The 17,497-nt window shown below is 38.1% G+C and overlaps 2 protein-coding genes across 5 annotated transcripts; both read right to left on the reverse strand.

The window, feature by feature from the left end:
• Positions 1-418: 418 nt before the first annotated feature.
• tmem60 (transmembrane protein 60) lies at positions 419-2,492 on the reverse strand. 2 transcript variants are annotated; one of them, XM_030137473.1, is made up of 2 exons: positions 2,305-2,492; positions 419-2,012 (listed from the first exon to the last, which is right to left on the reverse strand). In XM_030137473.1, exon 2 carries the CDS (start codon positions 1,928-1,930, stop codon positions 1,526-1,528), a length of 405 nt encoding a protein of 134 aa, XP_029993333.1. In that variant the 5' UTR covers positions 1,931-2,012; positions 2,305-2,492; the 3' UTR covers positions 419-1,525. The 2 variants fall into 2 exon arrangements, with proteins under 2 accessions (XP_029993333.1, XP_029993335.1); XM_030137475.1 differs by having other exon boundaries at positions 419-2,031.
• A 1,375-nt stretch (positions 2,493-3,867) lies between these two features.
• prr5a (proline rich 5a (renal)) lies at positions 3,868-16,258 on the reverse strand. 3 transcript variants are annotated; one of them, XM_030136459.1, is made up of 11 exons: positions 16,029-16,258; positions 13,750-13,880; positions 8,864-8,989; positions 8,684-8,764; positions 7,761-7,809; positions 7,293-7,350; positions 7,099-7,190; positions 6,066-6,206; positions 4,998-5,133; positions 4,627-4,905; positions 3,868-4,541 (listed from the first exon to the last, which is right to left on the reverse strand). In XM_030136459.1, the coding sequence occupies exons 2-11, from the start codon at positions 13,878-13,880 to the stop codon at positions 4,252-4,254; spliced, it is 1,383 nt and encodes a 460-aa protein (XP_029992319.1). In that variant the 5' UTR covers positions 16,029-16,258; the 3' UTR covers positions 3,868-4,251. The 3 variants fall into 3 exon arrangements, with proteins under 3 accessions (XP_029992319.1, XP_029992317.1, XP_029992318.1); XM_030136457.1 differs by lacking the exon at positions 16,029-16,258 and adding an exon at positions 14,885-14,975; XM_030136458.1 differs by lacking the exon at positions 16,029-16,258 and adding an exon at positions 14,747-14,863.
• Positions 16,259-17,497: the final 1,239 nt, after the last annotated feature.

The following is a 17,497-nucleotide window of genomic DNA, read 5'->3' on the forward strand; positions in this document are numbered from 1 at the left end:
TTGTAGCTTATTTTGGCAGCAATCCAGCGGATGTCATCATGTCTATGCGTGTGCTGATGTCAGCATATCAATTGCCTCTATACATGTGTCAAGTTTGAAGTAAATTGAAACAAAATTGATGTTTTTATAGACATTTGAAATTTCACTGATTAATAAGTAAATGGGAGAAAAAAAGATGTAAAAAACGTCATTATAAATTTGAACTTTGACCTACTTTTCCCAAAATGTAATGACATTTATTCTGGGTCACTGTCAATGTATAAAATCAATTTGGTATGAATTCAACCAATAGTTTTACTGCTAGAGTGTTAACAAACAAAGAAACAAACCAAACCAAAAACAATACCCCTTGCCTCCTATTTGGTGGGCAGGGTAATAAAAATCCCAAATCAGATGTGGGCCTCTTTCTTTGTCTTCAGTTTGAATGTAGCCTAAAACATCTCACGGCAGCTCTTCTAAAGGTAACAATTTTAGAAATGCAAGACTGTCTCTGTTATTTTATCTGATTATCACATTTGTTTAGTGAAGATTACAGTATCTTCAGAACATGTGACAGTCATCAATGTATTCTGAGTTCTGGATAAAAACAAAAAATCATACAAGTAACATAACAATACATCTTTGTATAAAGCACAGGACTTAAAAAAACAAAAACAAAAACATAGAGAACACATTGATTTTACATTCAAAATATGTCAGTGGCAGAAGACGGTCTGGCAAACAGGTGTAACACATTGTGAATCATACTCAGTTTTGAGGGTTTGACAGGAATGTTTAACAGGGATTTGTTTAAAATGTCATCTTCATCAGTAATTTTACAAACATACACTGAATGAATTAGTGGCACACAGTGAATGCTAGTGCAAATGAATGAAATGGTGAGTGTTGGAGAACATTTACAGTAGGAACTGGTGCACATTCATTGCTTAAGATTAGTGATTTAACAACTAATCTAGTAAGTTCATGTGGTGAACTTTCTCTTTTTAATCTTTTAGATGAGTCAGTGAAACGTGCTTTATGTTTTGGAAATCTAAATGTTAATCAAAAAGGAAGATAACCAGCAACTGTAGCAGTACTTCAGATAATAAAAACTGACTCCTCTTGACCCTGGTTCACCCTTTCTTTTCCTTCTGCTGCCTAAAGACAAGGCAGAAAGAAGTGATGTAAAAACCAAAACAACTCATCTGGTTCTGGAGATGCCAGAACTAAGGATTCACCCTCTGCCTCTGTGTAGCCATTCTGACCTATATCTGCCTGTATCCATTTTGGATCCACTTTCCCACTCCCATTTAAGATCTGTTCCTCAAATCACAACCTTCCATGACTGAAGAAATGCATAAATGCTGACAAAACGGCTGTTTTTAGTGTGGATAAATTACATTAGATCAATAAGTGATGTGTTTAATAAAGTCAGACATGGCAATGATACTAATCCACGGCACCAGATCAGATCAGATGGATGCTTCCCAACATAATAACAGTTTTTGACTCTTGTGTTCACTTTAAAAGCAGGTATTAGTCCTATTTAGTCCCTCCTGTAGTGGAAAACACTGTGTCCCAGCTCCACCAGTGCCCCACCCAGAAGCACCCACAGAGGGACACACACCACACTGACCCACATATCGGTGAGGCCCTGCAGGCGGGAGCACAGAGTCAGACAGAAGGCCAGCTTCAGGAGCAGGGCCATCAGGTACCACAACCTGCGCTTCAGGCTCTGCTCCCCATCCCTGGGGTCAAAGTCTGGCTTGCAGCGACCTGCCATCTTCACCACCAGCATGAGGATGAGGATGGTGTCAAAAGTCCAGACTGGGAGGAAGATGAGAAACCAGTTCCATTGGATCTTAGAGTCCAGCTTAAGGACCAGCATGATGAGGAATATTAGAGCGAAGATCCAGGAGAGGAGGACACGCTGAGCCAGTGACATCTTCATCTACAGAGGACTGGCACAGAGCCGGGATCATCCACACCCAGGAGACTGAGGAGAGGGCTGAGGACTGCAGTGACACACAGACCTAAAATACACACAAAAAACTGAACATGACCATAATGCTACTGTCATGTGTATATTTGGACGTCAAAATGTGTTACATGTTAAACAAGACTATGACGTGATTAATCTAATGTCATCAAACATGCACCTCCTCCACATATTGGGTCTAATAATAACAGTCATGACTTCCTTATCTGTTCCTCACTCTTAGCATTAATGCAAATTGAAGCTAATGTAGCTTAGCTCACACACTTGGAGCTAACTTAGGAAATGTAGCGTTAACTAAACAGAAACATTGCTCAGGGATGACTCACCGACTTCACCACTTCACTCCGCCTGTTTGTTAAGATCCCGTTTCAACGACCGACTCCAAAAAGACAGACAAAAGTTATCACTTCTAAAGAAAGACTTGGTTTGTTCAGTAGAGCAACTCGTTCTCTACAGTGTTGTGTAGTTAGCTTTAGCTCACAACTAGCCACTGTAGGTTGTCATCTCTACGGAATTTCCGGTTTATTCCTTCAAAATAAAAGCACAATGTTTATCAAAGGTAACATTTTATTTTGACAAAAGGATGCTCTTAATTTTACTGCAGCATTAATGTGCATGGTGCATTTTGCTGCCGTAGACGTTTTACTTTTAATATAATTTTAACCTTTCTACTTCAGTTAATTGCATTCTTTATGACTCCTTTTCCCACATCCACACAATGCACCTTCTGCAAATCTTTCCACTAAATAAACAGGACAGTAAAATATCACCTCTACACAACAGTGCACGGGTTTGCTGCTATACTGCTGTGCAATATAATATTTCTTCATAACCAACTGTACAGTTTTTGTAGTTTGCAGACATATTTGTAGATTCTTAATTTTTCACATTTTGTCCTTTGCCATATTTTTTTGGGTGTGTCTGATGGCAAGTCAATGCACCAAACTATTCTGAATGAACTAACTTGTGCTTTTGAAAGATAAAGTAGTGGCTATTCTATAGCTATTCTATTCTATTCTATAAAACGATCATGTTTTTAGTATTGCTGGTTGTCCTGTGTTTTCATTAGTTTTGAAACAAAGCCGATTTCAGCTTTTTGGCGATGTATTTCCCAGCTCATACAAGAGGGCTTTCAAGAGTTTATTTAGCTCATGAAGGAGGAAAATTTTATACTCAACACATCATCCTTCAGACATAACTCTGGTTTGATATATTATTCAAATTTATTGAACTTTTACTGGGCTAGTATAACAAATTAATACAAAGTACAACTCCGTAGACATTATAGATTGTCAAAAAAAGTAAAGTACAAAACACTTGAGGTAAAACATCATTGAAAAAGGTTCATTTAAAAAGCCCTTATTAAAATCTCAATTCTTTTCAAGGTAAAAGCTCACTTTACACCATCTAGCTGTCCTAAAAACCAACAATGCACTTTTATTTACAAAGTAGTGGTGGTGCAAAATACAGTGTGAGACAACATTCAGTCAAATAGTTCATGTCTTTGTCAAATGTAAACAATAAAATTGCTCTCACTGTACAAAGCTAATACAGAAAAGCAAATGCTCTCACACTGATGCTTTCTCTGAAGAGAAACCTTTGTATTAGACTTCTATGAGCACTGACAAGAAAAGAACATTTCATAGAACGTAGTACAAAACTGAGAGCAGAAGACCTCATTACTGTGTTACTGCTAAGCAGCAGACAAAAGAGCAAAAATGAAATAAAGCAAGAAAACTGAAGTGTGGTTCACAATTATGAAAAAAACAAATCAATGGAAAAAACTTGATTCATTTGTAAAGTCTGTTGTTTTCCAGTTTGAAATGTGGCTGAGTCAGCCAACCTCCTCAGGTAAAAACTACTGCTGTGTGAAAACTTCATAATTATAATTTTTGGAAATGTTGATGTTTTGGATTGAAGAATAAAGGGCTGTTTGATGGGTTAAGACAATTATGTGACTAGTTTGGGTTTATAAAAAATTGGATTAAGTTGTACAACACTGGTAAAAAAAAAAATCAGTAGGACATCATCAGAGTTTCAATAACTTCATTGGAATTTGCTTTGTATTTTCATATAAAGTGTTTATCTTAGCATTTAGAGTTACAAAGTTTTCACACATCAGTGAATGCACTTGAAATGGAGTCATGGAAACTCAGTGTACTACACTATAAAGCAAAATAGTACCCATTTAACTGTAACATATCTTAAAACTTGGACCCAGATTACTTGAGAACACACTGGGACTGGGATTGGGTTCCTTAAGGCAACCACAGCTACACAGTGCTCTGTCTGCTTTCACGACTGTATCCAATAGCCTCTGAGGAATGAGGTGGGAAATCAATAAATATCCCATCTGAGTCTGAGTCCGCAGACTCTAGCACTTGTCCAATTATGGTTTCAGGGCTGGATGATTCGCTGGGTGGCGTAGAGGATGCACCCTTACTGAGATCAGTCATTGTTGTTGTGGCCTCGGTCCCGTGAAGGGGTCCCGAGGAATGAAGGGGAAGGATTGAAGGAGACGAAAGCGGCAGGTCCAGGGCACTGGCTCCTGCTTGTACAATCCCTGTGAACGTAACGGCTAGATTATTATGGATTAACAAGAATAATAATGAAAGCAGACATATTGGTTACATGTAGAAATATCATACCATTGAACTGGGAGCCCACACACAGCCTGTTAGAGGAGGGGCCAGACAGTTCAGATCCCGAGGCCAGGTCAGTGTAGGCCAGTCCTTGTTCCTCCAGGCATGATATAATCTCACAGGCTGAGTGACGCCGAATTCCTCCGCTGCCAACAGAGCTGGCATCTGGGTCATACTCAGCCACTGGGGTCAGCAGCAGGGGGATATTGTAGCTTTTCGATCGTACCACTGGGTTTTTAGAGGACTGATCCGCAGACTTGGGTAAGCCCCATGGTAAACGCTTCTCTGTATTACAAGAGGGAAGGTTGATTTAGATCCCTTGCTCTTCACACACCCTTTTATTCTGGGGTCATGGAAACATTTATACAAACTCTCACCCAAAATGCAGCAATTGGCCTCTGTACCGTCTCCAGAGTAAAGGCCGTGTGTGCCGAGGTAAGGTGAGACCACTTTCTGAACCAGAGACTCTAACCTCAAGTACTCCTCATTCACACCTCGTGACTCATGGACCCCCTATGAACACAAGAATTCAACTGTACATCTGAGGCAATAATCACACATTTAAAATATTTTGTACAAAGAAACTATGAATGACTGAAGTTCAAACCTAATCTGGAGATTTTTATGCAGCTTTTAGTGATTCAAGACAAAAATATGCAGATTTACTTTGTGTATTAGATGTTAAACACTATCACATACAGTATAATGGCTGCTTTCAGAAAATATGGACTTCATAATCCATTCAAATGAACTCAAACAACAATAGAAAATGATTTTCACTCAACTTACTCACTTACATGTTTTTATCATAAGCATCTCATGAAACAAAAAAAAACATAGGCTACATTCAGACAGCAGGTCTTAATGCACAATTTGAATTTTTTGGTGAAATCCGATTTTTTTTGTTTTCTTGTTCATATTACACATTAAATGCGACTTCTATCAGTTTTGAGTACGAACCGAATGCGACTCTGAAATGATCCGCATGGACAAAAGAGGTCCTGACGTAATGCATGATCACACAGGCCCACACTGTGTTTACGGAAGTAAGTACTTTTTTCCTGCCACTCCTCCTCCTGGGATGCAGAATTGTGATGTTTGTTGCATTTAAATGACGTAAAGGTCGGATAAATGCAACCTGACCGTTCACACTGGAGTTGCATTGCAAAATATCAGATACGTATCAGATTTAGGACCACATATGAAAGTGGCCTGGCTCAGATTTGAAAAAATTGGATTTGTGTTGTTCAAACTGTCCTTAAGAGATTGGATACAGGTCACATATGGGCAAATAAAATCAGTTTTGGGCCACATTTGCCTGCAGTCTGAGCGTAGCCATAGAGAGATGTGTTGAATGGAAAATTTGAATTCTGCAGAAAATGGATTGAAATTTAAATACAAGTCAAATATATGTGAGTGAATTATGCGTGCATCTGCTGGCCTACCTGTAGAATAAGCAGCATTTGTGTAACAGACGGGGGCACACGGGCCCGAGGTCGAGACAGTGCATCCTCTAATTTTACGCTCAGGACGATGGTGTTTCTGAAGTGAAGCAGAGCGAGCTGTCGTACAGACGGTTCCTTACCCTGCACACAAGGACACAGAATCAGAATCACAATCAGAATACTTTATTAGTCCCAGGGGAAATCATTACGCTTTACAGTTGCTCCATGCAAGGATAATTAAAGTAGTAGGAAAAATACACACATACTGTATATATAGCTCGAAATATTATACACCAAATACACATTTTAAACACTTTATTAACCCATAAAGACCCAAACATCCATCACTGACCAAAAGCATCTGCTGATCTAAACGGTTTAATACCTGTTGATCCACTAATCCATGTAAATAATTGGTGTAAAATACAGATTGTCATCCTTTCATGGTCATCAGATATGACCCATTTGGACATTCAGAGGCTCCGTAGTGAACGTGGAAACACCGTCATCTTCTACAACATTGATTCGTCAGTAAAACCCATGGAGTTGGATCAATGACAGTGGAATATAATGCTTGGTTTATATTCTGTTAGTTATAGATTTGACTGAAAAAGTCACTTTTTCTGCAGTTTTGTCTTTTTTTGATAAAATAACCCTCAACTTTAATCTGAGCTTTTATGAACATCTTCATGATCAATGAATAATATACAGAAAAATACCTGATTTATACTGATAACATACAAAATACAGAGGATAACATCATAAATAAATGGTGAAAAATTATTTAAGAAAGATTAGATATAGAGAAAATTTCATTTGGGAACAGACATAACAGTAACACTGGGACTTTATGGGTTAAACACAGAACAGCAATTGGGACAATATGTACTAGACAAATATTATCAATATTATAATTAAAAGAAATGTAGATAAATATGCATGGATTAACAAGATGTGAAGAGGTTGTTGAGCCTTTAGTGAAAGTAAACACAAGACAAAAACTATCAGACCTTGGCGATGGTTGCATGCGTACCTGAACTGGATGAAAAATGGCCTGCAGCATCGAGAGAACATCACAGAAGAAGAAGTCCCAAGTCTCCGCCAGTGAGTCGAGCAGCTTCTGACCTGCAAAAATCACAACAGAGAAAAACATAAATACTCTGTTTGCATTTAACCGACACCGAACAAAGCAGAATGCATTTACACTACAATAACAATAATTTGCACCTTCATAAAACCTTATTTTGTCCCGAAGGATGACCATGCCTTTTGTTAGCAACTGGTTCTGTGAGAAAAGGTGAGAAATGCAATTAAATGTAAACATCTGAGGCACCAACGAATGTTGACCAAATAACACGTCTCTAAAATACAGGGTGTCCCATAAGTCTCCATACATAGGAGACATAATACATTCCATACATATATGGTTCTAACATGTATTTCTTTATATTTCTTCTTTATAGTTCTTCAGCAGTGGAGGACACCCATTGAAATGTGTTCCCGACAAAATGGCAGTCATATAGAGCATATTATATAAATAAAAATGGTTTATGTCAAGAAACATTTATTTTTACTATGTATGGAGACTTATGGGACACCCTGTAGATAAATCTTCTCGAATTTAAGTGTGCTTTCATCATATTTTATGCTGTTATACAAAAGAATTAGTTATAAGATGTTCAAATGAAATATTACCTGAAGGTATTCTGTGAAGAAAGACCCCAACTCTGTCTTCAGGAGATGTCTGAAATAAGAAATTGTTGCTTCACTTAAAGGTTCATTGTGTAAAATTTAGTGACCTCAATCACCCTCTCCTACAGTGGCAGCAAAAATGTTCCTCATTAGATGCAGAGTGTGTAAATTCATTTCAGGCTATTCAGTAAGGGGGGATTTTAACTCTGGTGAATACACAGATGTAACAGGTGACAGTGTTACATCATAAAATGATGAAAAAAAAGCCACTGTTAACATAGTGGACTTTGTGGAACTGTGAAATAAACCTCTTTTGAACATAGTGAAATCAGAACCTATTATTTTCACTGATTATACACTACTGACTACATAAATGTGAATATTATACTCATTTCTGCAATTAGATCCTCTTAAATGTTACACACTGGACTGAAAAACACGGACAAAATATCTCACATTCAGCTGTAATTGGGGGAAAATATGTTTATGACCCACAATTAAGTTTAACATCACATTTTGTAACATATCACTGCGCAGTTTGATAATATAAAACAATAGGAAGTAACCCAGTCTTCCAAAAACAACATTTTCCTGCATTATTGTTCCCATGTAGTAAAAATGTGCTCCAACTTCCTCATGGCTTTTGTGTAAATGAAAATGCTCTTGCTGTGTTTTAATGGAAGCTGATGTGGTAGAAGGAACGAGTCTGGTTCAGAAAGATAATGCGATATCTAGCATTACTGGCCACATGACTCCCCAGGCCCACATACTGTATACTATACATACAAACAAACAAATTCATTCACAAGAAAACATTCATTCATGATGAACAGAATGTAATTATACTACATATGATGTATGACATTGATCTAAATGAAGTTTTTCTTTGTGCTGTGTGAGTATACGTGGGTGTTTGTGAGTCTTACCGGACCCCCTCATTGAGAACATAGAGTTCGTTATCTGCCAAACCCTTCTTCTGGAAGACTGCAATAACAGCGTTGTGAATGCTGCAACAGCAAACACACACAAACTGACTCACACATCTGTCCAAAATGCATCTACATACTACTTTTTCTTGTTTTGGATGACAGTTTTGTTTTGTTTACCTGTTCCAGGTGGCGTTTGCTCCTGCTCTCTTCTGCTTCTCCCCTCTGTCCTCTGGTGAACTTTTTTCACTTTTCCCCAGTTCACTGAGGCTGGGGGAGCTCATCAACTTCAGCCGGTGCAGAGTCCTCATCAGGGAGATATAGAAGGGGCAGAAAGAAACAGAGTATGCACTAAGTACTGGACGGCAGAGAAACAAGGTCAGGCTGTGAGTTGATATACAGAGAGAGGAGGAAACACGAGGCGGTGGCTGGAGGGGGGAGAGAGGAGAACATAAGCAGTGTGTGAGTCTGAGAGAGCGATCGAGAGCAGGAGGAAAACAGCACAATGACAATAAAAAGAGCGGCTGGTGACAGTGGAGGAGAGAAGTAGGACAGAATGATGCATGGTAAGAGAGGGCCAGCACATTAAGAGCAGAATGGGCGGAGCCAGGCAGAGAGGTGGGCCACAGTGTCACCACAGTGCCCGAGGTCTCATATGAGGAGGAAACAATAGAACATGCACTGATGGGGGCATGCTCTTCCTCCTTCCCTGCCTTTCTTTCAGTACAATACAACCATTGATGCAAAGGAATATTTATGCAGAGCACAGATGCCAGAGGAACTGCAGGGTAAGCAGACTGAAGCAGTTAGGACTTTGTTGTGCTTGTCACTGTACTGTGAGGAGGTGGAGAAGGAAGTCGTCCAGCTTATTAACAACAAAAACAGGGATAGGAAGCTCTGACACAATACAGGACAATGAAGAAGGTTTTCCTGCTTTCCCATTGTCAGTGTATCTGCTGACGAACGGAGTACTTTCAGAAACAGCTGAAAAGTAATACAATTTCTGAAACTACAGTCTGATACTCGTCTATAGAGCCAGGATTCAGAATTTAAGGGAAAAGTTAAACACCTCAATAAATGAGCGTATTTACTCAAATGTCTGTTATGTCATCTGTGTAGGTTAATTTAAAGGCTATAATTAGCTTAAACTAACATAAACACAAGCTGAAACAGCAAGTCTGGCTCCAAAGTTTCCTGTCAGCAACCAACACTGACTAACATCCCCTTTAACATCACCTGATCGAGACAAAAATTAACCAGGGTGTTTACAAGAGTTATTGACCATGTTTACACCTAATGTATGCACAAATAATATCCTATTAAAGTCAGATAAATATGAAGTAATTCAATTCAATTCAGTTTTGTTCATATAGTGCCATCATAATAATGTATGATTATTTCAATTCACTTCAAAGATCCAGGTCTTTAAAGACTATATGGAGATGAAACCCAACAAGTCCTCCATCAGCAAAACACAAGGCGACAGTGGGGAGGAAAAAAATCCTCTACAAAAGGAAAAACCTGTGTTCTGATGAAGAATGTGGTTACTGGAGTGAATTTGGTTCATCTACATTTTGCAGGTATAACAGAATTAGGTTCAGTTTAAGCTTAGAAACATCAGAAATATGGACTTTCACACAGAGCAGCTCAAGTAAGGCAGATAAAAAATAAATATATGGATAAATTAAGTTAAATCACATTGCTGTGGTAAGTAAGAGTGCAGTGACTTTGCAGGTGTACTATTCATCAATCTGAATTAATAGATTCAAAGGCCTGCAGACACTGACACTTACAGCTGTAGTTTGAAGTGGGTTTATGTTGTGTTCTGTTTTTGCAGTTTTCCTGTGTCACTGACTTGTTGTTGCCAAGCAACACAAACCCAATAGGATGAGTTTAGAGCCTTAAAACTGTAAATCATTGTTTTTATGCTTTTGTGAGTTTATGAACTGAGCACACCTGATACAACATTCATTCATGCTTGCAGTTTTGATGCTAATAGGGGTGTAATAAAATATTGATACGCTTGAATATTATGCTTTGTTTTGTGACAATGTTTTGTTTCTCAACATCACTAGCAATTTTTTAAAGGTGCGATATTTAGTGACTTCTAATGGTGAGGGTACAACCAAATGAATGCCCCACTTACCCTCTTGTGTGGTGACTGTGAAAAATGCAAAAGGCAGTGTTTGGTTTGTCTGTTTAGGGCTTTCTACTGAACAGGATATTAATTCTAGTCTACACTGAAAAGTAGTGGGTGATGGCCATGCACTTTTAAACTGGATACCACTAGAAAATGGGAAAAATAAGAGGTGGAAGGTTATTCTGACATACTGTAAAAACATGGTGGACTTTGTTCCCTCTGTCAATACAAAAAGCTCATTATAAAGTACTAAAAGTGAAATGATTCTGATATTCAGGTGAGTAAAGACACAATTTATAATATTATTATCCATTTTTGTAAACCTTACACACCGACTCTTATATCAATAGTATTCATTTGGCAGACACTGGTACATTTCATGTTGTATTTCACAGGGTTGTACAAAATTCAGAATTTCGGAATTTAATTCAATTCAATGAATGAATTTGAATTTGAACTGACTCCACCCTACAGGATGTTGAATTGAATTTGAATTAGAATTACAGAAAGTGAAATTGAATTCATTGCAATTCAGAGATGTTCATTCTTATCACATATCAGTGAGCACGTGATACTTTTAACATACATTATTCTTCCAAATGGAGGTACAGACACTAACATTAAACATACATCCCCTTAATGTAGAATAATTAACAATATCTTAATTTCAATGTAGTCAAATGAAACAATGTTTTGGTTAATGCTTAATGGTTAATTAAAGTACTTTCCAGGGTAACATTGTTGCATCCAATGGTCAACAGCTCCTGAAATGTTTTGTCATTGAGGTGGCATCTTTCTGGCCTGCAACACTAAATATCCTCTCATTAGGTGCAGAAGAAGCAGGTATGGCCATTTTGAAGACTTGGATACAGCAAGGTATTCTGGGAAATGAAGTGCTGTCCTGTCATTTTCCACAATTTGAAATGTATTACAATTTTAATTATCTGTTTTATAGAGTGTTTTTAATGTTAATTTGTGGTATTAAAATAAATAAATAAATAAATAAATAAATAAATAAATAGGCCTATTTATTATAACAAAGTATTGTGTACATAAAGTCCATACAATATCTGTATGAAATTCATGTTGTGATCATATGTAATATATATTGTAAAACTTCATTGTTAAATACACCTTAATTATGTATCATGAATTTCATTGAATTTCATGCAATTCCAATTCTACTTCCTGCAATTTGAATTTGAATTGCAATTCCGCGTCCTGTTTGCAATCTCAGTTCAAATTCAAATTCAATTTCAAGAACTAAATTGGAATTTAGGGGTCATTCTCAATTCAATTCTGAATTTTGTACAACCCTGGTGTTTAACCCATAAAGATCCAAGGTTAATGGATTAGATTTATATAGCGCTTTTTTGGTCATTCAAAGCACTTTACATTATTGACCCATTATTAATTCGCTCTCACATTCTCCCTCTAGTGGTGGTAAACTATGTCTGTAGCCACAGTTGCCTTGGGGCAGACTGACAGAAGCATGGCTGCCAATTTGCGCCTACGGCCCTTCCGACCACCAACAAACAGTCATACGCACGCATACACCAGTGTGAGTGGCACTGGAGGGAAGAAGGGTGAAGTGTCTTGCCCAAGGACACAACGGACTGACTAGGATAGAGTGGGATTCAAACCGCCAACCCTTCGGTTATTGGACGACCCACTCTACCATCTGAGCCATGGCCAGCCCATGACTGCTACTTTTGTAGCAGTTCCCAAATGATTTTTTCTCAGTATTTAACCTTTCTTAAGCAGTTTATCACCATTTATTATAATATTATCCTCTGTATTTTGCTTTTTTTAAAGTGAATATTTGGTATTTTCCTATATTTAATTTACTGATCATGTAGATGTTCATAAAAGCTCAGATTAAAATTGAGGGTTATTATATCATAAATAGAGAAAATTAAAGAAAAAAGTGACTTTTTCAGCAAATCTATCAATAACTGAACATAAACCAAGTGTGTCCATCCACTGTCATTGATCCAACTCCAAGGTTTTTACTGGTGAATCAATGTTGTAGACAATAACAGTGTTTCCACGGTAACCACAGAGTCTCTGAACATCCAAATGGGTCATATCTGATGACCATGAAAAGATGGCAAGCTGCATTTTACACCAATTATTTACATGTGTTGATAAGATTAGTGGATCAACAAGTATTAAACGCTTTAGATCGGTAGATGATTTTGGTTGCCAGTAGCTGGTTGGGTCTTTATGGGTTAAGGCCTATTTGAGTTTACCACTCTAAAACTAACACAGCTGAGATAAAAAGCAGTGTTATATTCTGCAGCCCTAATGCGAAGCTAAATGTGCTAGGTATAGCTTTACATTAGGATATTTATATTATTTATTTTTAGTAAAAAGTGTTGGTTTATGAGACACAGAACCCAGTCTTTTTGATGTTTTACAATAAAACTAATCCAACCCCTGACACTGTGTCTTTATAGATTAAAGTGCAATGTATAATTCGGATTCTAGGTATGTTTATCATAAAAAAAAATAAAGCACTGTTTGTATGTTTTCATGAGGGAAAATTACAAAAAGATGAGTTTAAACACACGCAGTCCAGGGACTCTCTGCTGACAGCACGACAAGTAAACAACAGACCCCCTTCAACGCCCACATACTTACATGAACTCACAAACGCTGAATATGTTGTCCATCAACCAGCACACATATATTTATATATATAAGCTGATAAGACGTACACACACATAAAGAGATGAGTCAATCAAATATCCCACCAGGAGATCATTACCATCAGGTCAACATGTGGTGCAAGCACAGCTCCACTAGTTAATGAAACCTTCAGGGACCAGAGATGGTGGGATTTTTATGAATGCTAATGAATATTTCATGCGTTTTCCAGGATGCTGTATGTTCTGAAATGTCAATCCCAGGAACTGATCCTCACCTCCTGATTGGATGCTCACTGCTCCCATCCATATCCGGGCTCGGGGGAGGGGCTGAGAAGGTGCTGAAGTTGAGTGACAGGGGTCGGGGGGAGGGCCGGGAGGCGTGTCTCCGCCGTAGTCCATCAAGCATCTGAAAGGACAGAAAGTGGGGCAAAGATGGTTAGAATTTGACTTGAATTATACATAATACAACATATAAAGCTTTGAGGAGTGATAACAAGCAGTTGAATAGAGAATGAGGGAAAAAGGTGACATTTTATAAGAACATCATCATGACAAAGTGATTACCATGTACATGTACTGAAAAAAATGCTTCTAAAACCAAAATGTTATGATAAATATTGCTACACAAGTCGGTATCTTTACTAATCATGGTAAATATCAAATTATAATTTTATTTAACTAAGGGTGATCTGTGGTCTATTGTGAATTTTGAAGAAACCACACATTTATTATTGGAACATTTACAATTATATGGTTAGTAATATTAGCTGTTGTTGACATAAATTGTAGCCGGTTCAGCATAAGAATATTGAAGCTATTTGTAAGTGTTTTAGCTGACAATGGAAACCAAATATAGTAAAATATAGCAAAATAAATTATTGTTATTGATGTGTCCTCTCCTATAAAAAATGACAACACCCTACGTCATTAAATTTGATGATTTCCATGTTTTATCTGAAGTTTCATGTGCTCAGTTCCTGTTTAGAGTGACACCGCTATGTTACATTCACTTCCTGTCCATGTTTGGTTAATTTTTCATTCAAGAAAATAATCGCTAGATGACAAATGAATCTGACATAACATGAACAGGATTTATTTGTCATGGAGATTTAAAATGTACACCAAAAGGAGATTCTGATACAATGGCTCAGAGGGAAGTAAGTAGAAATAAAACAGAAAGTACATACAAAAATAAAATGAATATACATATTAAAGCTGTGTCAAGTAATAAAAACAATACAGAACAATATGAAACCATAAAAGTTTTCTTACCATTGAACGATATATCAACATATCCTACAGGTCAGTTTAATGACCTATAAAATGCTGTAATTTTCATGATGATCCTGAGATGAGGATGATAATAACAGTTTAACATCCCAAAAAAGCGAAAGAAGCAAAAAAACTTACAGACATGGGGACTCGGGGAAAAATCAAGCCATACATTTGTGACCTCCTTTTGAGGAGATAGAGTGAGAAAACCACCTTCTCCACCAGCTGGTTGCTTTCTGTTTTCCTTTATCTCTATGTTTGACGGTTATTTCATCACTATGGAACTGTGTTTTGCAATCAGTCCTCAACCTACGCTCCAACCTCACCACAATGATCACAAATTACATCCGAGAGAGAGAGAGAGAGAAAAAAGGAAGAGTCTGTATGAGTGTGTCTATGAGTGTGTGTGTGTGTGTGTGTGTGTGTGTGTGTGTGTGTGTGTGTGTGTGTGTGTGTGTATTTACAGTAGGAGTATAATCCCTGGAAAAGCCACGTAGCCATGTTGTCTTGACAGGACTATGACAGTACTGTATCTATTTGGGTGTCTCCCCTTAGAAATATACTGTACATAGTAAAGCACCATCCCCTGGTCAGAGGGGAGAACAACAGTCTGGGATGTCACTCTTCAGACAAAGACACATCACAAGCTTTCCTCCACGCCACAGTGCATATAGAATAAAATGAGTATGACTTGTGTGTTTGCATAAGGAATGGCTGCAGTGTGTTAAAAGTCAGACCACATGTGAATAAGACAGACAGGCACAAACACAGACAGACTAGAGCGTCTGCCCGACATGCCATGCCACGCCAGTCTGGGCATTTCTGCTTTTGTTCACCCCCCCTCCCCTCCTCCCCTCCTCCCCCTGCCACCCCCACTCACCCCTCCTCCTCCTCCTCCTGTATCTACACTCAGATCGATTACACTTTTTATTTGTGTTTTCTGATGTGTTGATGCCCCGCTGTGCTGTTTATTCGACATAACAGAGCCAATCAATCGGCTACACACGCAATCAACAGTCCACGTTTATCCCACAGGGAGGAATGTACAGGCAGCCGTGCGTACGTGGAGGGTTTTCTATTTTTTTTTTTTTTTTTTTTTTTTTTTTTACCTGTGTGGACGACAGAAGAAGGCGAAGTGCGTGTGTAAACAACGCGACCGCCTCAAATACACAAGCCCTGCTTCCATAGAGTCCACATATGGCTTAAACTGCTCATAATGGAGCCAAAGTTGCAGTATGTCATGCGCCTCTGCCCGCCCACCGGAGCCGGAGCCTGGACTCACCGTTCCTGATCCTGTCGTGCGGTTCTTGACGGGATGAAACGCTCATGTATCACTGAAGGGAAGGCTTTTCTGTCCGGGTTCATGGGCGGCTGGCTCGGTTACGGTTTCCCCGCCGGTCTGCGCACCCACACGGGCATCAGGGGGGCAGGCGGATGAGGGGTCCGACCTGCGGTGCGGTGGAGGGGGACTCATTCATGAGGCATGCATCGCCGCTCGCTCGCTCTCTTGCGCGCCCCCGCTTTGTTTTGACGAGATGCAAAGAAACCTGGACGCGTGGACGCGGCCACGAGAGCCACGTACACGCGCCCAGTGGTTATAGCTATAGCATAACAGAGGAATGAAAAATATAGTGTTTCACGAATCCTTATAGTAGATATAGTAATACACTGTTATCCTTATAATCCTTAAAGTCTCTTATTAACCCTTTCATGCATGAATTATGAGAGCCTTAATCAAGATTTTTTTCCTGAGTGTTTTTATTCCTCTTTAGGCATGAAAAAACAATGTGATGGATTTTTTTTTTTTTTTTTTTTTTTTTTAATGAACGTATTTTTCGTGGAGTTACAAAAATGTCCACTCAGCTGGACACAATGCATTTAATTTTGAAGCAAAGAAACATGCATTTACTGTCAAACTGTGTGAAAACTATGAAATAAATGTTTTTTTTAATGTTGCTAATCTGATGTTTTCTCACATTTTAACATACTATAATAGCAGTTATTACTCACTCAAATAATATGCAAAAAAAACAACAACAACAAAACACAGCAACTTCTTGTTTAAAAAAAACTGTTAGTTACAGTCTAATAACAATTAGCAATTGATTTACACTCAAATATGTTGCTATAGATCAGGTTGATCAAGAACAGCTAAGTTACAGTAATGTTATGAATTGCAGTGTATTATGGGATGGTGCATAAGCGGCCACTGTGTTGGCTGATATGGAACTAAAACAACAAAATCCATAAATATACAAGAGAACAGCTGTAGAATAGCTGTCCACTGTAGTGACCGCTACACATGAAAGGGTTAAAGGTGTTTTTATAAAAATGTTTTATTTTATTTTATTTCCCTGGTGCAGTTCTAGTTTGCTGTATTTACACTTGTCTACTTTTGTCTTTTTTTATTATCTGCTTCAGAGATTAAATGTGCAAAATCTTACATGCTACACACAAAAACAAACAAGCAAAAAAAAAAGAAAAAATCCTCCCCAAAATTTAAAAACCTAACAGATAGATAGATAGATAGATAGATAGATAGATAGATAGATAGATAGATAGATAGATAGATAGATAGATAGATAGATAGATAGATAGATAGATAGATAGATAGATAGATAGATAGATAGATAGAGTTGCCACATCTAACCTAACGTTTGCTTATGTCTATACACTGAGTGGGTGGCATAAAAGGCAAAGTGTCCAACACTGACCCCAATCTATGCCATTCGAAGCGGTGGGTGTCTGCCA

Source organism: Sphaeramia orbicularis, chromosome 6 (genome assembly GCF_902148855.1).
Source record: "Sphaeramia orbicularis chromosome 6, fSphaOr1.1, whole genome shotgun sequence".
Classification (NCBI taxonomy): Eukaryota; Metazoa; Chordata; class Actinopteri; order Kurtiformes; family Apogonidae; genus Sphaeramia; species Sphaeramia orbicularis.